At 41.2% G+C, this 23,930-nt stretch overlaps 1 protein-coding gene across 1 annotated transcript; it reads left to right on the top strand.

The window, feature by feature from the left end:
* The first annotated feature begins 1,944 nt into the window (after positions 1-1,944).
* Cdc20b (cell division cycle 20B) lies at positions 1,945-21,681 on the top strand. Its single transcript, XM_057789404.1, has 10 exons — positions 1,945-1,971; positions 3,153-3,305; positions 5,574-5,629; positions 7,229-7,323; positions 11,526-11,624; positions 12,974-12,993; positions 16,253-16,378; positions 16,884-16,995; positions 20,896-20,978; positions 21,541-21,681. The coding sequence occupies exons 1-10, from the start codon at positions 1,945-1,947 to the stop codon at positions 21,679-21,681; spliced, it is 912 nt and encodes a 303-aa protein (XP_057645387.1).
* Positions 21,682-23,930: the final 2,249 nt, after the last annotated feature.

Raw genomic sequence — 23,930 nt, 5'->3', positions numbered from 1 at the left:
CTTCCTTCCCCCCAAAGCAAATATTCTACCCATCATGTCCAGCCTGCAGCCCAGAGTAACCATGAAAGTGGACTAACAAGTTTCTAAGCCTATTTAAGCCACTGTGTGATTTTTTTGACATGGCCCGCCCCCAATTTGATTGCATGCTTTTCAAGAATGAATATTGTAGATGACAATGCCATATCACAATGTCAAAAGTTTGGGTGCATCTTCCAGGCCAAGAACTAGAATACGCCTACTCCACCTTGGGTTTTTGATGCCCCCCCTTCTGTTTCCTGTGGCAGCACCTGGGTACGTCCTGAAATATACTTTTGGTTCTCCTGTCCTTGCACTTTGCTTAAATGAAATTGTACTGTCTGCTTCCTTGTTTTTCCCTACTGTTTGATAAGCCTTGTGTTGTTCCTTGTATAGAGCTGTAGTTCATACTTATTTTACAGTATTCCATTTTATAAATGTATCAGTGTGCCTATTCTTCTGGTGACCAGCCCCCCTTTTAAATTTTGTCTATACATATAAAATCTTCTATGTGTGTGTGAAGGTGCTCTTAAATACCAGAAGAGGACATCAGATCCGTTGGAACCGAAGTCGCAGGTGGTTGTGACCCTTCCAATGTGGGTGCTGGAACTGCACTCTGGTCTTCTGCGAGAGCTGGGCTCACTCTAAACTAGGGAGACCTAAGATTGTACTGATTTTTGAGTTCCGTCACACTGTTAACTCCACTGATGCTCTTACCCCTTGATGTCTGTATGAGAGGCACATCTGGACTCCGCAGGGCACATCCTCACAGCCGGCCCGAGCGACCCCAGCATGGTCTGAACTCTGACAATCTCTAGTCCCTGTGCTTCAAGCACCTCTGTCCGTCCTCGACTTTCCTGCCCAGCTCTAGTCCTCACTCACTACGGTCATCCTGGAGACCAGGGACTTGCTCTTCCATCTCACTACCCTGGAGGAAGGCACTTACTTGTTGTTGTTTGTTGAGAAAGTAAAAAAAAAAAGAACATTTTTCTGGGGGAACATTTCCTTGTGTGTGTGTTTTTTTTTTTTTTTTTGGTTTTTCGAGTCAGGGTTTCTCCGTGGTTTTGGAGCCTGTCCTGGAACTAGCTCTGTAGACCAGGCAGGTCTCAAACTCACAGAGATCCGCCTGCCTCTGCCTCCCAAGTGTTGGGATTAAAGGCGTGCGCCACCACCGCCCCGCCCTTCCTTGTGTGTTTCAATAACTCACTGATGAGTTTGGATGTGTCATCTGTATTCTGGGATGCCCCTTATTTGTCTCTGGGCACTTGTGTTTGTCTAACATTCTAGCACTCTTACTGGGACATTTGCATAATGCCCTAGTTTATGTGGAAAACCCTTGTTTTATCTTACCCAATGACTCTCACTCCTAAGATCGTTTCCTACCTCTGGACTCTTTCTTCATTCCCTTCTGCCTTCTGAACGTGATTTGCTTTTGGGGAAAGTGATCCATTCACTTAATGCTTTGCTTAAATGAATCAACTCCATTAACTTTGATTAGTGCCCACTTGAGAAGGTAGTGATGAGACACGCTATCTAGTTCCCATATCTGACTACTGGGCCCTGTACGTGTTACTATTAACTCAGCCTGCTGGCACTCTGTTGGGGCTGTTCAAGGTCATCAAGAGCTGTGTACCAGCTTCCTGCAGCTGCTGAAATAAAATCACCAGAGTGTTTGGTCTTGCAAACATGGAGGCCGAGGCCAGTTTCTTGAGACAGAAGAAAGTGTCAGCAGGCTTTGCTTTCTCGAGAGGCTCGCCTGGAGCAGCGCTGCCCTGTCTTTCTTGGTTCTTATGGCTGTCGTATTTTCTGGGTTGTGCGTGTTATGGCTACACCTCTGCTCTGTGGGCGTAGTGCCATCTGCTCTTGGTCTAGTTCACTCTTCCTCCAGCTTCTTATCAGGACAAATAATGGTATTCAGGCCTCGAGAGGATGATAGGGGTAGAATCCCCAACTCAGGTAAATTAATCCACAGCTTTGCGCTGTATGTGGGTATTTCATATGAGAAGCCTCTTTGCCATAGAAGATGATATTGATAGGTGGCAGGGATTAGAATCTGGAACCCTGGGAACCGTTACTTGGCCTAAATAGGCTGCCAACCTAGTATGGCACAGAGTGAAGCTATGTTCCAGACAAATCCCTGAAGGAGTTGTTGGTGAACCCAGCTGGGACTGTGAGCCAGTGGTTACCTTGGAAGAGAGTCCTGAACAAGATTCCAAGCAGGACTTCTTCAAGATGGACAGAGTGGCAGTTGCCAAGTCAGAGGAACACAGACACATCAAGGCCCAGCGTGATTAGCAGTGTAAAGTTTGTCAATCACTTTTCAGATATACCATTAGATTTGCTCTCCCCCCTTTAAGTTCAATATTATTTTGTCTTGAAATGCATATTTAAATTCTAGAAAACCAAGGAAAATTTGAACAAGAGTGTCTGTCTTCTCTCTAGTATGGCAGCCCCTCCTTTCTTAGTCTCCACAGTCTTAGATGGCGTTGTTGGGAGTGAACACATTGTCTGGACATGGCCCACTGACATTGCTTGCTTTGTCTCCAAAGTTCTCAACTTTAGAGCCAGCAAGAAAGTTGAAAGGTGGCTCTGTGGCACAATGGGTAACACATTGGACTCCTAGTGACAAAAAAAAAAAAAAAAATGGAGAGGGAATTGGCAGTGCTCAGCACACAGTGTCGCTTCGTGTGACATATTTATTATGTGTACAGTGCTCTGCCTGAGTGTATGCTTGCACACCAGAAGGGGGCACCAGATCTCATTACAGATGGTTGTGAGCTACCATGTGGTTGCTGGGAATTGAACTCAGTACCTCTGGAAGTGCTCTTAAAGTCTGAACCATCTCTCCAACCCATATGTTCTGTTTTATGCTGATGTGTAATAACGATAAGTCATTAGGCCCACCCTCTAAAGTGTTTCGGTATATCTAAAGACCATGGGTGGAAGCTGTGGTTATGAAACGATGTTCAAGTGTTTTAAAAAATAGGGGAAAAAAAGTCTCCAGGTTCACAAAAGTTAACTCTCAAGCTCACATACAGTGTTGTTCTAGATAAATACTATGGAATTCCACTAGAAGGGATTTTACCTTTGCCTCTTTGAGCCCACTAGAACTCACAGCTTTCATTGGTGTTCAACAGGCTTTCGGCCAGGCCACCACCTACTCCACCTTCAGGAGCCACTCCGTGAAGAGGCTGTCTGCCGAGATTCCTGTGGCCAGCAGACCCATCACCACCAGAGGGCAGCCAAGCCCAGCCGGGGACCAGGAAGTCTGTTCCTCTGCATTGGCTTTGGTAGGTTCGCTTTCCCTCAGACATCCCTGCATCTTCATCAGTGCTGAAGATGGCACCAGCAGCAGACACCTAAGGCTCAGTGAGCCCAGGTTTAGGATTTCAGTGAGTTTGTACACTAAGATAAGTTGCTGTTCCTTAAGAGAAAAGTCCAAGTGCAGGGGCCCACAGACCACGCTGATTCTGCCCTTTCTATAGTGCAGTGGTTGTCATGTTCATACATGTTTTATGCTTTAAATATGCTCAGAGAATATATATATATATATGCGTGTGTGCACGTATATATGCATATACTTATATATGTATGTATTTCTGCACTGTATGAATATGCTTTTGCTTTGAAGACTCTAGAACAGTGGTTCTCAACCTTTTTAATGCTCAGATCCTTTAATACAGCTCCTCATGCTGTGGTGACCTCCAATTGTAAAATTATTGTGTTGGTACTCATAACTACTGCTGTAGCTTTGCTACTATTAAGAATCATAATGTAAATATCTGATGTGCAGCACCAAAGGGGTCACAACTCACATGCTGAGAAACGCTGCTCAAGAATATTGATGACTGCCGGGCGATGGTGGCGCATGCCTTTAATCCCAGCACTTGGGAGGCAGAGGCAGGAGGATCTCTGTGAGTTCGAGACCAGCCTGGTCTACAAGAGCTAGTTCCAGGACAGGCTCCAAAACCACAGAGAAACCCTGTCTCGAAAAACCAAAAAAAAAAAAAAAAAAAAAAAAAAAAAGAATATTGATGACTTTGGTAAGGTTCCTGGACATGAAAGTCTGAAAAATATATATATTATGATTTCCATTCTTCAGAAACAAAGTTATCCACGAGTCATCTAATGATCTAATGGCTTAGTTCCTGCTCTACTCTTTAAAGGTCCCGTGCAACGTGACTTAGCATCTTTCCTGTTTTCCTTCCCTCCCTCCCACTCTCTCTTTCTTCTGATCCCCTCAGCCCCTTTTCTTTTGAGACAGGTCTTACTATATAGTCCTGGATGGCATGGAACTCACTATGTAGTTCAGGCAGGCCTCAAACTTTGCACAATTCTCCTGCCTCAGCCTTCCAAGAGCTGAGATGGCAGATATGAACCACTGTGCCCAGCTCAGCATGCTTGTTAAGATGGATGTTGACAGTGGTACCAGCTTCTTTCTGAGATATTGTGATTCTAAAGACTGCAAAGGGACCCAAATCTTCATAAGCCGAGGGGTTTCCCACATCAGGACAAGCAGCAACACCAGAATTTACCTGACAGTGGCAGGGGGAGACTCAGGAGCATGGGAAATCTTTTGTATTCCCTCTAATTGAGGAAGTTTGGAGGGTCATTATTTTAGGAAAATTCTTGCTAAAATTAAGGGCTTCCTGGCTCCTTCTGAGCTTGAAATGAACTCACCATTTGTTTCTTAATAAAGCAGTGTGTGAAAAATTGGAAACCCCGTGCAACAGATTGCTAATCAAAAGGAGTTTACAAGAGTCTGTTCCACTATCTCCTTCAGCTGATATATATATATATATATATATATATATCATATATATATCCACTAGAAATATAAAACTAAATATACATCATATATGCATATACATACACATTTATATATACAAATATATATAATGTATATACAATACAATATATACATATATAATGGATATTTAGTTTTTAATATACATGGTAGATATCTAGTATTTGTGGGTGGTTTGACAGGTATTTCACAGAAGCAAAAAGTCTGGTAAAGGACTTTCTTAATCTTGATAAGAGAATATGTTCTAGTTTCATTTATGTTGCTTGAAAACACTCTTATAGAAAACAACTCAGGGGAGGAGTAGTTTATGTGGCTTACAACTCCATCATTTTGGGTAAATCAAGGCAGGGACTTGAGGCATCTAGTCACACCACATCCAAGAGCAGAGAGGGAATAAATGCAAGCATGCCCGCCTACTTGCTTGTTTTCTTGGGCTTGGTTCAATTTCTTTACCCGTACACAGTTCGGAATCCCCGCCTAAGGAATAGTGCCACCCACAGTGGGCTGGGTATCCCCACACCAATGAACTTAATTAAGGCGGTCTTCTACAGGCACACCATGTGCCACCCACAGACCATCCCTCATTGAAACGCTCTTCCCAGGTGACTCTAGACTGTGACAAGTTGACAGCTGAAACTGACCACCACAGAAAACATGAAAAATACTGATGTAAATAAAATTGACTTCTGTTTCTTAGACAGCATTTCACTGTTGCTATTGCCAATTGCCTTTACACATCTTTCTATAATAGGAAGGAATAGTGGCAAAGTGGTACCCTAAAGGTCAGGTGGTGAAGGCCAGTGACTGGTAACACATGCATACTACAATGATATCTGAGCAGGGTGATATAGTGATGTCATAGCTTGGAAAGATGCTCCTTGCAGCATCCTTCAAACTACTGAACTATTTCTACCTATTCTTTTTTTTCCCCATTTCAAAACCTTTAATTAAGAAAAATTCCCTCACAGGCGTATACAATTCTTTGGGTTTCAATTAATTCCAGAGGTAGTCTTTTTTGGCTAGAAAGAATAGCATCACAACAGCCAAGACAGAAGAACTGATAACAATTTCTTACCTGCAGGAGACAAGGAGAAATTGGGAGTCGTTTCTAAAGCAATGCTTTTTCTAAGTAAGGGAAGCTTGAAGGTTTTATTTAGGGAGTCTGGACACATTCATATAGAGCTCTGATGTTTCTAAGCATATTCAGTTAACAAGTCCACTTCTGAGCATGATCACAATGTAAAAGCAAAGACATGTATGGGCATTATTATCTCAAAGTCATATAGCAACATATATAAATTACAAAAATGGTGTAAAGAAATGCCTCTGGAAAGCTCATCTTGTACCACAAGATCTTAGCTGATAATCAAGTAAATGACCCAGAAAATAGATGGTTTTGGAGCCTATGTTGCCTGTCAATCATGATATTTGAACTGAAAGGTAGATGTATTGATGCCACAGTTCTTACAAAGACAAAGGACAAAGAACACAAATATAGAACACATCAAGTCAATTATCAGCATGGTGGCTGCTGCTCCTAGTTGGATGTCTATGCTTTTACCTGTATAAACTCTACACCCAAAGAAGAATGCTTTCCATAGGTGCTTACTATAGGAAACCACAGCAGATGTAGGCTTCTCTTTAGGAAACTACTAGCCTAAGACTAGGTACAATGAGTTGGTCCAATTCACCTACAGTCAAATTCTAGAATCTAAATCAAAGGCACACTATATTTTCCTTCTTATGTTTTTTTTTATTTTTTAAAAGGTCTTCATGCCCAGGTATGTCACTCCTCCATGCTCCCTGTCCACTAACTGCATGAGAGACAATAAGGTATATGCTATTTAATTCCTTCAAGAGGAAAATCTTTTCTCATTTTCATTTGTTTAGCCAAAGTCAATTAGCTACCTGAGGCCAAAGTCAACACAGTATGAGAACCTACATTTTCTGTCTTCAATTAAATGTTCTGTGATTATTTTTTCATGACCTCTTTTTCTTTAATTGTTATTGTTACATATATGTATAAGTGTATAGATATAGCTCGTTGAGTCTGTTCAGTGTTACTTGTATTTGATTTCAGGACTGACCAGTTGGTATTAGATAGGCAATTAAGTGGCTCCTCCTTGAGGAAGATTATCTCCCATTCCCAGCATTCTTTAGTTACCTGTAGATCTTTGATAAGAATAGTGTCCAATAAGATTTCCCTCTTCCATGTAGGTATTGGTATTGTACTCATTGTATTACTATTGGTACCATACTCTCTTGTCTTTTAGGTAGCCATATTGTTGAGGTTTAGTGGGTAAAGCTTCTCTGTCATTTCTAGGAGACAAACATCTTGCAGATTTCCTGGCTCTCTGACTCGTGCAATATTTCTACATTCTCATTTGTATCTTCCTTGAGCCTTAGGTGCAAGAGTTCTGGTCCAGATGTATTCAGTGTAGCTGAGCACTCCATGACCAATTGTTCCCTGGAGTCTGACCAGGCATGGGTTTCTATACCAGGTATGGGTATAGATCAATTGTTTATATTGATCTATATTTTTCTCCCCTCCCCTCCCTTCCTCTCCTACCTCTCCTATGATCCCCATGCTCCCAATTTACTCAGGAGATCATGTCTTTTTCTACTTCCCACCTAGATTAAATCTATGTATGTCTCTTAGGGTCCTCTTTGTTGTCTAGGTTCTCTGGTATTGTGAATTATAGGCTGATTTTTTTTTGCTTTATGTCTAAAAGCCATTTATGAGTGAATACATATGATAATTTGTCTTTCTGAGTTTGGGTTACCTTATTTAATATGATGTTTTCTAGATCCATCCATTTGTCTGCAAATTTCAAGATGTGATTATTTTTTCTGTTGCGTAGTACTTTATTGTGTAAATGTATCACATTTCCTTATCCATTCTTCAGTCGAGGGGCATTTAAGTTGTTTCCAGGTTCTGGCTATGACAAACAATGCTGCTATGAACATAGTTGAGCACATGTCCTTGTGGCACAATTGAGCATCCTTTGGGTATATACCCAAAAGTGGTATTACTGGGTCTTGAGGAAGGTTGTTTCCTAATTTTCTGAGAAATCCCCATACTGATATCCAAAGGGGCTGTACCAGTGTACACTCCTATCAGCAATGCAGGAGTGTTCACTTTACCCCACAACCTCTCCAGCATAAGTTGTCATCAGTGTTTTTGATCGGCCATCTTACAGGTGTAAGATGAAATCTCAGCGTTGTTTTGATTTGCATTTCTCTGATGCCTAAGGATGTTGAACACTTCTTTAAGTGTCTTTCAGCCATTCTATATTTCTATGTTGAGAGTTCTCTGTTTAGGTCTGCACCCCATTTTTTTATTGGATTATTTGTTCTTTTGATGACCAATTTCTTGAGTTCTTTGTATATTTTGGAGATCAGCTCTCTGTCCAATGTGGGGTTTGGTGAAGATCTTCTCCCATTCTGTAAGCTACTGTTTTGTCTTATTGACTGTGTCCTTTGCTTTACAGAAGCTTCTTAGTTTCAGAAGATTCCATTTATTAATTGTTTCTTTCAGTGTCTGTGCTACTGTTTAGGATAATAAAGAAATATTGGTTAATATAATCACCGACCTTGTAGCCACATTAGGTATGTTTTCAAGGCTAAACAATGATATAATTTAGATAGATAGGCTATCTTCAAACACATCAGAGATATACAGACTATGACACTTAAGATGTCTTAATAACCTAGGTTTGCCAGGCGGTGGTGGTGCACGCCTTTAATCCTAGCACTCGGGAGGCAGAGACAGGTGGATCTCTGTGAGTTCGAGGCCAGCCTGGTCTACAAGAGCTAGTTCCAAGATAGGAACCAAAAGCTACGGAGAAACCCTGCCTCGAAAAATCCAAAAAAAAAAAAAAAATAATAACCTAGGTTCTTCTTTTTGATGGCAATGAGACATGTCTGCTCTTGGCAGCACCAATCTACTTCAGAGAAAATAATGGGCATCAAAGAAACTCCACATGGAGTTTACTTTCTTTGTGGCAAAAGTAAGACACTGGTGAAGAAAATGTCTATGCCTCAACTGTTAACATTATGCTGTCCTAATTAGATAAGGAGGACACAAATATCCTGTTTCACAGAAAAGTCTGTTGAAGATGCTAGGCCTGTAGGCTGAAGATGGATGTCCCAATATTGCAAAGGAACTTTTTGTGACTGTTTAGGCAGTCAGTTGTTTCTGCCATTATTCACAGGTTTTGGAAGTCACTTGCTTGCAGTTCTGCTTACTCAGTTAATATTATTTCCTTCTTGGGTCTCTGAGGGAGTTGAAGATTAGAGAGCTATAGTTTACCAAAGCAAGTTATGATAGAAAATAAATTAGGTATAAGACTTTGGACACACCAAGATAGGATAGATACAAAATATTTTCTCTGAGTTTGTCAAATGCAAATAGACTAGACATTATTGATGTATTTATTGCCTGTATATATTGTATATCGTCATTATACTTACTGTATATAGTTTTCTTATATTGGCGATAGCCTTTTTTTTTTAGACAAAATGGGCAAATGTAGTGGCATTTCAAATGTATTTTAAAAAATAAAGACTGTCTGAAGATCTGAGAGTAAAATAGTCCCATTGGTCAGCCTTACAGACCAGATTATGGTAACACACACACCTTTAATCCCAGTAGCTACAATAACACACACCCTTGTTGCCATAGAAATTGGGTGTGCATGCCTTTAATCCCAATGGTGCATGCCTTTGATCCTAGCCCAGAGAGAAATATAAAATGGGGCAAGACAGCTCTCAGATGCGGTCTACTTCCGAGATTCCAGGAGGTAGGATTGCCATTTCAGACTGAGGTTGAGATAAGAGCCAGTGCTTGGCTGCCTTGCTCTTTGAATCTTCAGGCTGAACCCCAATTTCTGACCCTGAGTTTTCAATTAATCGAGCTTCACATTATGTTGTTTTTGTTTCTTTCTCAATAGCTAGATGAGGGTATAAGTTCGGGTTTATTCCTAGGCTCTCCATCCCATTCCATTGAACTTGTTGATTCTTCTGTCAATGTTATACTGTCCCGACTACCAGAGCTTGTCATAAGTCTTGAAGTTGGATAATGCTAGTCTTTCACTTTGTTCTTACCCTTCAATACGCGTCAACTATTTTTGCTTTTTGTATCTCTATAGGGCTGTTAGAATTACCTTATCAATATCCACAAAATAACTTGCTGAGAGTTTGGTTGTGATTATATTAAATCTGTTGATCAATTTGAGGGAGTTGCATGTGGACATAATAAGTCTTCTTACTCTTATATGTGCAAATACCTCCCTTATAGATATTCTTTTTATTTTTCATCAAAAGTTTTTAGTGTTTTTTTATACATATATTTCACATGCTTTTGAAAATACACACTTAAGCATTTAAAAATTTGGTTAATAATATAATACTATTTGTTTTGAATTTTAAATTCCAGTTGTGTATTGATGGCATATAAGAATGCAATTGACTTTTATATGTTAACTTTATATCCTGCAACTTTAGTATAATCATCCATCACTCATTAGTTATAAGATCTTGTATTTTTGGTTCTTCTTGTTGATTTAGTGATTGATTGATTTTGTGTGTGTGTGTGTATGGTGCTAGGACTTGAGTCTGAGTCATTGTACATGCTAAGCAAGAATTCTATATGAAACTACATCCTTATCTTTGTTGTTAATGCTTTGGGTATTGATTTTGTTAAAAAATAATTTTGAGACCTTTTATTAGTAGGCCTGAATGTTTCCAGTAAACTTGAAGTTCTGACAGTTGCAAGGATTCAAAGTGAACCTCAAGATAAGCATTTATGAGTAATGACTGGCTTTTTTGGTACAACACTGTGAAACCTTTAGGCTTTTATCAGAAGTCCTTTAGTCACAGACGCCACAAGTCTCTTGAGTTATCTTGTTTCCTGTTGATGTATCACTATCAGTTTGATCATGAATTGAAGGCTAGAGATGAAAAGATAGTGGCCAGTGGTTTGGACTTAGTGGGGTCTTTTGATGAAAACTTAGAACAAATGATAGAATCATGAACCCAAATAGTCAAGGGTAAAATTAGCCAAAAATTAGTAGCTTTGTTTTGGTAGTGTAAGATTAAAAGTTAAAATCAACAACTCAACAACTATTTATGAACAAAGAGTAGAGCTTAAGTCTGCAAGGTAGGCATCACTGGGATGGATATGCAAACATACAAAGTTCATTTTCTTTGAAAAGTCTCAAATGACAGAATAAATATTCAAAGCATGATGTGGTACTCTGTGTGTCCCTCATGAGACCATTTGTCTACATTTATGTCTGCCATATATTCTTTGCTGAAAAATACCATTGAATAATTTTTCAGCCGGGCGGTGATGGCGCATGCCTTTAATCCCAGCACTCGGGAGGCAGAGGCAGGCGGATCTCTGTGAGTTCGAGACCAGCCTGGTCTACAAGAGCTAGTTCCAGGACAGGCACCAAAGCTACAGAGAAACCCTGTCTCGAAAAACCAAAAAAAAAAAAAAAAAAATAATAATAATAATTTTTCACTCTTACCTGGAAGTCCACACTGAACTTTTTTCTTTTCTTTCTTCCTGTATTCTTTGTGTTTCAGTTTTATCAGAGTGACTGTTTTCTTTCTCACTCAGTAATCTCTTTGATACTCACAGGTGAAATACTGTATTTGTGTGATCTTAGAGATCTGTAGAACTGTTTGTTTCCTGCAGGCTGTAGAGATGGAGTCAGAGATGAATCCTTCTACCTTAGGAGGTTCAGCAGCATCCGCCATTTTATATGCCACCTGGAGGTGGAGCTTCATTTCATGAGTCTTTGAAATGACTACTGTAAGTCACTGCTTAGATTGCCAGTTGAGCAGCTGAAGTAACAAGATGTAGCCGATGCTCTGACATAAACCTGAAGTATGATTCTGGAAGAGCCAGAAAGTCTGTATGTTTCATGCCCATACGATGTGCCGTGCAACTATGGTTAATGTAACTACCATGCTTTGGGCACTACTTAAGTTTTAGGAATGGGTGTTGGTGGTAGGACATGAGTGTTATTATTCACTAATACATTTTTATTTTATTATATTAGAATGAACTGGACTGATGTTGACCTACTCTTATACATGGATTTTAAGTGTGACTATTTCTAATCAGTTAAACAGTAACATTGGATTTAATAAGTGGCTCTCATAATCTAATTTGGAAGACAGTGCTAACTACACAGGTCTGACTGTCAACATGCCAATGTAGAATGCAAATAGTGACTTTAAGTAAGTCACTTATTTGGATCTCAGTGAGCTCAGAAATACTCTAGAGATACCCAGACTTAAGCTGCATCAAGGGAGATGGGTAAGACTTGCAAGGGTAGAGGGGAGAGAGAACATTTTTGCTGTTGCGTGAGCAAAGGCATTATGTTGAAAATTATTGGTAATGTAGCAAGAAGGACATATGGGGACTGAGCCACTGGTAGGTAAGTGCAGTTCATGGGGAAAAAGAGTCGGTTGTAGACATTTAATTTGAGATTTGTTGACTAAGAGAAATATCAAAAGAATGAAGACAGTTTACAGTGTGTGTATATGTGTATGTGTAGGTGCATGTATGTATGTAATATATGCATAAAATATAGAACACATCTTTTTTTCAGGAGAAAGCCACCAAAGAATCAAGAATGAATTTCATGTTATTACAAGTTTTGAAGCAAGAGAGTAGCACCATTGGGAAGACAGTTTGGGGAGAGAAAACTGCTTCAAATTCTTCACTGAAGGAGTTAGTGTGACATGGAGAAGCTTTGACAGATCACTGACAGTGACATTAATGGCTGAAATAAAGGATAAACTGGCATGTAGGGTGGATGATTAGGTTGAGAGCAAGGGCCAAGGTGAACTCTTCTGGTGGGGGAGGGAGCAGAAGAGGGAGGGGGAACATCCACAAGGAATGAGCAGAGGTAAGCAGTTCGCCATCATCACTCTTCAGGGCACTTTTTCCCAGAGAACTTATCATCATGATCAATTAAGGGATATAAATTCTCACGAAATATTAAAAACTCAAAACACTCATACTAAAAGGCAACTCTTGTGCCCACTTTTTCTTCAAGTCATAGCTCTTTTTTTCTCTCCTCAACAGTAAAACGGCCAAAGATGCTCATATTGACAGCATCTATCTCTTTTCAGGTTGTCATGCGCCCACTGCTGTGGGATTCTAAATCTCACCATTCTGTTCATTGAAACTGCCCTTCTAAAACCCTCCAACCTGAGCCGCTGACCCCTCTTTCATGGCTCTTTTGGGTTGCCTGCTATATGTATCTTTAAAATGGACACATAGGCCTTCTGGCTTTATAACCACTCTGCTCTTATTTTTTGGCTGGTCCCTGGTCCTCTTCTATCTCTCCATGCTCTAAATGTTAGTGTGCCCAAGGCCCACTTCTTGCAAATTTTCTACTTCTGTCCTACCTTAATTGATTTCCTTATTGTGTATTTATATTTGTTGCTCTAGGTATTCCATCATAATCTACATGTTCCCAAGTTACTGTGTCTGTCATGTGTTTTACATGACCTCTACTAGATATTAGGATAGCTATACCAGCTTGTTTCTTAGGTCCATTTGATCAGAAAAAAATTTTTCCAACTCTTTACTCTGAGGCGATGTCTGTGTTGGAGGTTGAGGTATGTTTCTTGTATGCAGCAGAAGGATGGATTTTGGTTTTGTATCCAATCTGTTAGCCGGTGTGTTTTTATAGGTGAGTTGAGTCCATTTATATTAGGAGATATTAATGACCAGTGATCGCTATATCCTGCTAATTTAGTTTTCATTGTTGGTGATGTTAATTTGTGTGTTTTTCCATCTTTGGAATTTCTGCTGTGAGATTGTCAATTGTCTGTGTTTTGTTGATATAGCCAACTTCCTTGGGTTGGAGTTTTCCTTCTAGTGCTTTGTGTAGGGCTGGGTTTGTGGCTAAGTATTGGTTAAATCTGGTTTTGTCATGGAATATCTCATTTTTCCCTTCTATGGTGATTGAAAGTTTTGATGGGCATAGTAGTCTGGGCTGGCATCCATGGTCTCTTAATGTCTGCATAGCACTTGACCATCATTATTGAGAAGTCAGGTGTAATTCTGATAGGTCTGCCTCTATACGTTACTTTACCTTTTTTCTTTGCAGCTCTTACTTTTCTTTATTCTGTATGTTTAGTGTTTTGATTATTATGTGACGAGGGGAATTTTATTTTTGATCTAGTCTATTTGGTGTTCTGTAAGCTTCTTGTATCTTCACAGGCATATCTTTCTTTAGGTTGGGAAAGTTTTATTCTATGATTTTGTTAAATATATTTTCTGTGTTTTTGAGTTGAACTTCTCCTTCTATTATACATAGGTTTAATAGGTTTGGTCTTTTCATGGTGTCCCATATTTCCTGGAAATTTTTTTAAGCTTTTGATATATTTAATGTTTTCTTTGACTGATGAGGCTATTTCCTCTCTTGTATCTTCAGTGCTTGAGACTCTCTCTTCCATCTCTTATGTTGTGCTGTTTATGCTTGCATTTGTGGTTCCTGATTGTTTTCTTGTGATTTTTGTTTCTATAATTCCCTCAACTTGTGGGTTTTTTTATTGTTTCTAGTTCAGTTTTCAAGTCTTGAATAGTTTCTTTCATATGTTTGATTGTTTTTTCTTGGTTTTCTTTAAGGGGTTTGTTGATGTCTTCCTTTTTTTTTCTTTTCCTCCATTTCTTTGAGGGAATTTTTAATTTCATCTTTAAGGGCCTCAAACATTCTCCTGAAGTTATTTTTAGGTCATTTTCTTTGCTTCATCTATATTTGGTTGTTCAAGTCTTGCTATTGTAGGGTTACTAGTTTTTACTGTGTTGCTCTTTGTGGTGTTGCATGTGTTCTTACCTTGTCTACCCATCTTTTTCTCTAATTGGTATAGTTGGGGCTGTCTGTGACTCTATCTTCCAGGTGTCAGTAGATCAATGGCTCAGATGGTTGCTCTTCATGGTGCAGTCAGTGCCACGGTTCCAGTCATCCCATTCATCAGTCTGTGTTCCTGGAGGTCGCTCAGTGCTCCTGGGGTTTGCTCTGCTACTGTGGAGTTCGCTGTCTCAGGCTTGCTCTGGCCTAGGTTGCTGGCTTAGTCCTGTTTCTGTAAATGTCCCTGGTCTGGATCTGCTCCTGTAGAGGTCCCTGGTTTTGGGGTTGGTTCAGCAAAGATCTCTGTTCCTGCCTACTCCCTTGGAGGTCCCAGACTGATGCCTGGACCTGCAGAGGTCTCTGACTCCAGCCCACTCCCTCAGTGGTTACTCCCCTGTACCTGTTCCTGTGGAGTTTACTGTCCCAGGGATACATTTTGTTTTATATGATGGCAAACACTGAATGAAACACAAAACAAACAAAACAATCCACTTCTCTGTAAAATGTCAACTAATCCTATACAAACAAAACCATAATAATAATAATAGCAACAAACAATGACAAATCCAGCGTAAGGATAACAAAACCTGATGGATTATAAAGAGATTAGTGAAAATGATAATTAAGGGGCCTGGCAGTTAAGAGCACTTGCTTTTCTTGCAGAGAACCCACAATAGAGCTCACAACTCTTGTAACTTTAGTTCTAGGAGATCCAACACCTTCTTCTGGCCTCCTCAGGTAGCCATACGCATGTGTGTACAAACATGCATATACATAAATAATTGTTAAAACCACCAAAATGAGGACGATGTAAAGTTTGATAAAACACGAAAAAGCTTTATACAACAACCAATGAGAGAACAAATCAGTATAAACTCTGTTTGTTACTCTAAAACATTTGACTCATGAAAGATAATATGTAAGAGTGAGGTTAGTTCCTGGGATGATGGACTAGATTTGGCAGATGAATGCAACAGAAATCGTCATTAGAATGGTCTTTGAAGTTGCTAGCCATTCCAGCTATCAGTACAGACATGAGACAGTAATTCTGATTTTCAGTTGACTGGAGTTATTTGCAAATAAGTTGATCTTTTGAAGTGTATTAGGATTTGAGACACCTGAGATCTGAATTTACAGGTAGTTATGCATAGCTTTCTTTAATGTACTGCTATCTGGAGGAAAAAGACTCAGGCCATAAAGCAGGGTCTGCCACTCAGCACAGAGTCCAGAAGAGCCAGAGGCTTCTCCAGCCTCAGAGTTCTGCCCTATGGGTGTGTTGCATGCAGTTTTTCCATTGTGTGGTTTTGTAGGTGTTTTTTTTTTTTTTTCTATACTAAAAATACTTACAATTGTTAGCATAATTTAGGGAACTCTTCTATTGGGCATCTTCTCTTTCAGCAGTGGCTTCTTGCCCCTGGATAATAATTTCTGAGGGGTGTATCTGCTCTCACCTGGGAGAGCTGCTGCAGCTACAGACTGCCATGTACATTACCCTGTGAGCTTGCTTTCTCCAGGGCTCACTTCTGTTTTCTTATTTTGAACTTTGTAGGCCATGGAGTGGTCTCCCTGGCAATCTGAGGTCCTTGCTGTTGGGAAAGGAATGAAGGATGGATGCCTACATGTTTTCAGTGTAAATATTGGGAAGTGCATTCAGACTTCAAATATTCACTCTCAGGTAGGCTTCATCTTCACCCTACATCAAGAATCTTCTGAAAACAATTTATCATAGAATGTAGGATCCCACCTTCCTTATCCTCTGAGTCCAAAAGGAATTCCAATTCTTATGAATTTTTTTTTTGTAAAATCTCTCAATTAGTTCAAAGTTAATCTAATTTGTGTTTATTCTCCTCCTCCCTTTCTCCTTCTCTCCCTCCCTCCCTCCTCCATCTCTTCTGTCTCTGCTTCTTTTTTTCTCATCACAGTTTGACTCTGAAACTTGGGAGTAGTCTGGTTATCCCTGGCCAGTGGTCACGATTTAAATTCCATGGTTCATTGCACGGGAGTTGATTTGTTTTCTTGGTCCTTGGATGACTTGGGATAAACTTTCTCAGGGTGGATATCATTTCTAAAACTCCCCAGTCCTCACTGTGGCTGGAGGAAGAGTGAACAGAACATAGAGTCTAGACTCAACTCATGCACATTCATCATGCACCAGATGAATTTTGTGGTCCTCTTTATAGTTTTGCTCCCTCACCCGGCTACCTAAGACAAAGGAGATTGCAACAGCCAAGGTGCTCCCAAGAAGTCACCTTGGGACCTGCGCCACCCTCTTCAGGTTCAGGGGGTTCTTTGGTGAGTACATGCTACATGCCATGGCAAAGTGTGCTGCCACCAAGTGGGAAAGCTCTGATGAAAGACTGGCTCTTTGATTTCACCCTCAACAGAGGGCAAAATCCTAGAGCCACCCCTTCTCGGAACATAGAGAGAAATGCTTCTAAGTTTGATCACACTTGTTTGTCTCTTGAAGCTGTCCAGGTTCCTCTTCCTTGAATGTGTGTGCGCTTTAGTCAGTTTCCACAGAGAAGCTGTCTCCTGGACAAGACAGGCATGCTATGCTCAGGAACTCACAGCAGCTGTGGCTGCCTGAACAATACCTGCAGAAGGTCAAGCCAGCAGAGTACCTACTGACAGACTTAGCTCCTGGGGGGGGGGAGTCCATTTTTTGTTTTTTTAAGGATGTGGTGACCTAGGTCCCATGGATGATCCCATGCTCATAAGTATAAGGGCAGCATGAATTGGACTCAGTGGGGAAAAAAAGGCGACAGGAAGTTGGGAGGAAGTGGGGAGGTGAGAGATGATCTGAGGGGTTAGGGGAGGAGTGGGGAGGTGGGAGATGATCTGAGGGGTGAAGGGAGGAGTGGGGAGGAGAGGGATGATCTGAGGGGTTAGGGGGGAATGGGGAGGTGGGAGATGATCTGAGGGGTAAGGGGAGGGGTGGGAGGTGAGGGATGATCTGAGGTGTTAGGGGAGGGGTGAGGGGATGGAAGATGATCTGAGGGGTGAGGGAGTGAGGGCTGGGGTGGGGAGGCGAGGAGATGATCTGAGAGGGTTAGGGGAGGAGTGGGGAGGTGAGTGTAATTCAGATACACTGTTTAAATTTTCAAAAAGTTAGTTTCTTACATTAAAAAAGACAACAGTGTGTAGGTAACTTTTTTTTTAAGTATAAAGGTTTGCTTATTTTATTTGTTAGTATTTTGCCTGCCTGTATGTATGTGCACCATGTGTGTGTCTGGTGCACACTCAGATCAGAAGAAGGCATCAGATCCCTCTGGAACTGAAGTAACGGGTGGTTGTGAGCCACCATGTGGGAGCTGAAAAATTAATCTGGGTCCTCTGAAAGTGTAAAAATGCTCTTAACTGTTGAGCTATCTGCTGTGGAATATTATTTTAACTATGTAGACGTGTGTTTCATTTGCTTATGCTGCACTGGTTTAATGATGTAAAGATGTGTTAACATTTGTGTATGTTGCATTTGTTTAATTATATAAAGATGTGGTGCTGTTTTACATTGCCTGCATAAGGCACCCGATTGGTCTAATAAAATGCTAAACACCCAGTAGCTAGTCAGGAGAGGAATAGAAAGGGCTGGCAGGCAGAGAGAATAAGTAGGAAGAATTATCTAAGTTTGAGAGAGAATGAGATAAAAGAGAACAAAGAAGAAAGAAAGGGAGATTTCCCCAGGACCAGCCAGGCAGAACATATGACCCCTCTTTTCTTTCCTGAAGTGTAAAATGCATAAAGTTTGGAAGTACTGTTACAAGAACCTATGTGGAATTCTCTTCTGATAGAGAAAGAAATGTTTAATAATTAAGATTAATAATCATGGAACAGGAGATATAGCTGTAGTAGGCTATCTTTTGGGCCACCAACCAGATGCCAAATTATAACAGGGAGACTTTTTAGCTAGTTATGAATGCTCAGCCTAATATTATGCTTGTCCCACTAGCTCTTATGATTTAATTAAACTGTTTATCTTTATCTACATTTTAATTCAGGCCTTTTTACCTTTATTTTATTCTGTATGTAGGTAACTTTCTAGTTTGCGGTGAGACCTGCCTTTGACATGACTTTCATGGTCCATAGCAAAGGGTCAATATGTAGTGTCATTGATGACACTTGCAGGCAGAAACAAAATTTATAGCACTCCCAGCAACAGTATTCTTAGAATTTGAAGCCACAGCCTCCCCTGTAAAGGTGTGATTTCCCACTGTCTCGTAAGTTAAGGCTGTCTCTGATGTGTTCCGAAAGAGGCTCAAGAACACTGTTCCTTTCATGGCAGGTGCCTTTCTCCGGGAACGTCTGTTCAATTTACACCAAGCTAGCTTCCAAACCTTGCTTTTGAAAATATTTGGGCTTTCCCCTGTTTGCTAGCTCATTCCATTGTTTTTCCTTTTTTCCTTTTCCTTTTTAACACATAATGGGTAAAAGGGCATTTTAATTGCTCATTGTCGCTATTGAATATAATAAAGACGTTATCCTGAGTGTGGATTAAAAAGCATTATTTCAAGTTGGAAGTGCACATTTAAAGGCCTGTGCCTGGAACTTTGTGGCAGAAGTCAATGGGGATGTTTAACTTTTTGACAAGGGAGTTCTCTAAGTGACAATTTTATGTATGTACCTGACACCACAACTATTTAATATATCTTCTTATAAGAACCGTCTTATAAGTCAGGATGTGAGGAAGGATAGCAGCAAGAATGCTTAAAGAACTGTGAGAGCGAGACTATTTCATTCCGTGGTTTAAAAAGGAAATCACTTAAAAATGCTTTACTTTAGATTATGCTCGAGCATCTGTGGGTGGGTGTGCCTGTGAGTGAAGGTGTCCCGGGGCGGGGTAGAGGCAATGGATGCTCCCGGAGCTGGAGTTACAGGTGGATTTAAGCCGCCCAACAGGGAGTGCTTGGCGGTATAGAAACAGTTCACGAATTTAACTGCTGAACCACCTCTCCAGCTCTAAGAGAGGGACCATTTTACATTTCTTTTTTGTGGCTTTATCTTAGAGTGACCTTCTAGATTGTTGAAATTAAAATTGTGGATTGATTATGTATACAGATTTCTTCTTTCTTTCCCTCCCTCCCTCCCTCCCTCCCTCCCTCCCTCCCTCCCTCCCTCCCTCCCTCCCTCCTTCCCTCCCTCCCTCTTTCTCTCTTCTTTCCTGCTGTACTTGGGATCAAACCAGAGTTTGGTATATGCTGGGCAAGAATGCTACTTCTCAGCTAAAAATTTCCTAGTTCTAAGTTATTTAACTTTCTGCTTCTTCAAAACGTTACTCTCTTGCACAGGCGGAGTGTTATGTAGGGGCAACAAGACTCCCACAGGTCTGGGACCCAGGTTATGTCTCTGGGGATCTAAACAGTGCATACACACTCCTTTGTGCGGAAGATCTTGTACCATAGGACAAGAAGGTGTCTCAGAGTCCTGCTCTCAGTTGACTTGTAAGAAATCCCGCTTTTTTGAAAAGGTGACCCCCTTCCCTGAATTTGGTTTCAGTTATGTCACCGATACCCCCGACCCAACGTTTATCTGGCCTTGTTAACTTTCATATCCTTCTGTCGATAGCCTCTATTCATGGAATTATCTTGGTTTATTTTGGCCCAGCGTTTTGATTAGTAAGGCCACTGTTGGGTTAGGCTAGGTTTTACAAAGCATTTTCCAGGTGACACTAGTGAGTACCTTGTTACGCTAAAGTAAAGGACTGTGCAGTCAAGTGAAGTTGAGAAATTCTACCCACTATAGCCTCATCCTCCAGTGCATACATCTCCAGTGTATGCAGCAGCCCTAAAATACAATGAGCTCTGAATTAAAGAGCTGACTTTAACATTAACTCAGAGTTTCCCAACTAATGTGACCATTTAATGCTGTTTTCATTTAGTATCTATTAACCTTGTATAAAGCAATTATGACTGAGAATATTCTTTGGGAATAATGAGTAAAAGAGCAGAATCCTGTACACAAGTCTTGTTCTTGCAATGTGGAAGAGGTTTTGGACTCTTTGCTTTAAGCTGCATCTGTTTTTATGATCTGCCTCTTGGAATCTATCCCAGAGGGATTGGCTTTTGGGTGAATACCGCAATGGTGTTCCCTGGGTATCAGGGACTACAGAAGATAAAGCTAAAGACAGTGGAGCAAGAGTCACCGGTGGTGTTGGCTGAAGCACAGTTTCTCACAGATACTTGTGTGACATCTCTGTAGGCTGTGAATGTGACCTCTATGGGCAAAGGGTTTTTCATAACATGCTGAGTTTCAAGTTCGTGGCAGGCGCTGTCCAGGGTTGTGTAGGCAGGCCTAATCCAATGTCAAGTATCCTGTGACTTGTACGAAAACCAAAGAGACACAGAGAAGCCAGAGTGCTCATAGAGGCAGGCTGGCATGGTGCAGGCACAGGAGAATGGCTACAGCTGCAGGAACTGGAAGTGGCAAGGCTGAGACTCTTAGGGCAAGCCATCTCACCCACCCCTAGACTTCACACTTCAGTCTCAGACTGTGGGAGAGTCAGTTTTGAGTGCATAACCACCCAACTTGTGGTCATTTGTTGGGATAGCCACAAGGTACTGGTTGGGGTGGGGATGTGAGTGGGGTGGGTAGGGTTGGGTGGGGAGTATGTGGGAATAGGGGTGAGTGGGGGTAGAGGTGAGTGGGGGTAGGGGTGGGAAGGGGTAGAGTGAAGGTTCTCCAAGTACTGGAGAAGAAACTTAGGCCTCAGGCACTGGGTGAAGGGCCTGTATGGCCTCACTGGTAAACTAGGCTGGTACAGGAAATCCTGTACCCTGGGAGGAAGGCTGATCCTATCTCAGGTTACCTGAGTTCTGAGTAGCCATCCTTGCAACTTGGCTCCAGATGCATCATCTTTCTCCTACGGGTCACCGAGGCAGAGTGCTGCCCCTAGTTCTGAGTTCAGAAGACACCCTCTTGTTTTCTGCTGCTGCAGATGGGGCCACTTGTGTGTGGAAGGGCCACCAGTCACCCAGCCAGTCATAACTGAGAACTTCTCCATTAGGTCATTGGGATCAGAAATTGTGATGTCCTAGGTCACTGGGATGGGAAGTTGTGATGTCCTAGGTCACTGGGATGGGAAGTTATGATGTTGACTCTATTTTGCTTGATTCTCCTCAGAGTGCCGTCTCTGCATGTCTTCCTACCCCACAGCCCAGAGATGGTCTGATTTTCTCCAGTCTTCCTCCTTCCTTCTCCCATCTTCTTGTGAGAAGCCGAATGGTCCTGTAGCGCCCGTGCCATTACAAGACAGTACGCAAGCCGGGAACTAAACTGTAGACTTAAAAACACATAGAGAGAGACAAGGACATGGGTCATCCTTGATACAAGAATGCCAAGTTTATTGTGCTCAGGGGCAGCTTATATATGGATCCTCAGCCACGCCCAGCTCTTGGGATCTTCCAGCTGCAGACTCATCAGGCTCAGAGCAGCTGCAGGCACAGGTGTTCTGCTCAGTTCACTCCAGCAGGCAAAGGGTCTAAAGCAAGCAAAGAAAGTCAAGGGGCCAGGAATCTGCAGCTCCCAACATCTTCTGCCTTTGCCCTTTCCTCTTCCAAGATTCATTTTTCACTATTTTAGTAAAAATGAGTTCTAAACTGTTCTTTCCTACCTGGCTTTTCTAAGTCCTCCTGCCATATTTCTGACTGCCTTTCCCATTTCTCCTTTATGAGTTCCTTTCCTGTCATTAGTTCAAGCTCAGCTCACTCAAGGTAGAACTTAGGTATCCGAAAAAGCCCCCTCACCTCCTGCCATATGCTGTGTGCTGTAATAAGCATGCATAATACTTTTTCTCAAAATTAGCTCTCTAGTCGGACCCTCTTTCCTCTAGTCTTAGCCTGTTTTCTGTTGCTGTAACAGAATACCCAAGACAGAGTAACTTAGAAAACGGAACATTTATTTAGCTCATGGTATGGGAGCTTGCTGGTGTCCTGGCACTGGATAAGGATTTTTCCACTGTGCCATCCTAGGGCAAAAGACAGAAGGGCAGGAGACACAAGAGGCCAAGACAGAAACAGGAGGTCACTTATAGCATGTCGCTGTGATGGGTTTGTTTTTGTTTGTGTTTGTGTGTGTGAACTTATACAAGCTAGAGTCATCTTGAGGAGAGGGAACCTCATCTGAGGAGATTGTCCTGTAGGCAAGCCTGTAGGGCATTTTCTTGATTGATGACTGTTGTGTGGGGGGGGACAGCTCACTATGGTGTCACCACCTCTGGACCTGGTTTTATAGGAAAGCAGACTGAGCAAGTCAGGCAGCAAGCCAGTAAGCAGCCTCTGGCAATCTCTGCACATCTGCTGTATGGCTCCCCGTGCTAGAGCTTTGCTGGTCCTTTGGAATTCTTGATCTTTTCTTCCATTTTTTTTTTCTACACATAATGTTTGTTTTCTTCTTCTTCTTCTTCTTCTTCTTCTTCTTCTTCTTCTTCTTCTTCTTCTTCTTCTTCTTCTTCTTCTTCTTCTTCTTCTCCTCCTCCTCCTCCTCCTCCTCCTCCTCCTCCTCCTCCTCCTCCTCCTCCTCCTCCTCCTCCTCCTCCTCTTCTTCTTCTTCTTCTTCTTCTTCTTCTTCTTCTTCTTCTCTTTTCTCTCTTTCTCTCTCTTTCACACACACACACACACACACACACACACACACACACACACACACACACACATTAAACAGTTTCAAGTGTCCTCCATCATTCTATTTCAGGTTTTCTGTTTTAACTCTCTCATGACACTGCCATGATCAGCGGTCATTTCTACAATTAATATTGGTATGTGAGCAAAGGGGCCTCATTTGAGAAAAATGTCAATGTATATCTATATCTTTAGCAGAAAGTTTGGGATACGATTTTTATAAAGAAATCAGAAAAAGTCTATATAACACACAAAATAGAACCTTTGATTACAACTGGTTTTTGTAACACAAAGCTTCATGTATATCAATCATTATTGGATAGCTGGATAAATTTTTTAGTTCATGAATAGATAACAGTAATCTCTATCCAGTTTAAGGTATGAACATTCCTGGTTGCATACTGTCAGCGAACAGCCTCTATATTCTGATTTATGTCATGATGGACTGGTTATTACTTGTGCCTATCTTCAGCTAGGTGGAATCATGCAATAACATGTGTGTTACATGAGACTACAGTGTTCGTTTCACTGCTGTCTATCTTGCCGTATGAATATAAACTTGTTTATCTTATCAGAAATGGATATTTACATTATTTACAGTTTTGGGTTTTAGACTTA

This window comes from Chionomys nivalis, chromosome 15, assembly GCF_950005125.1.
Source record: "Chionomys nivalis chromosome 15, mChiNiv1.1, whole genome shotgun sequence".
Lineage (NCBI taxonomy): Eukaryota > Metazoa > Chordata > Mammalia > Rodentia > Cricetidae > Chionomys > Chionomys nivalis.
Note: the sequence above shows the minus strand (reverse complement) of the source record. Positions and strands in the feature narration are given on the sequence as shown.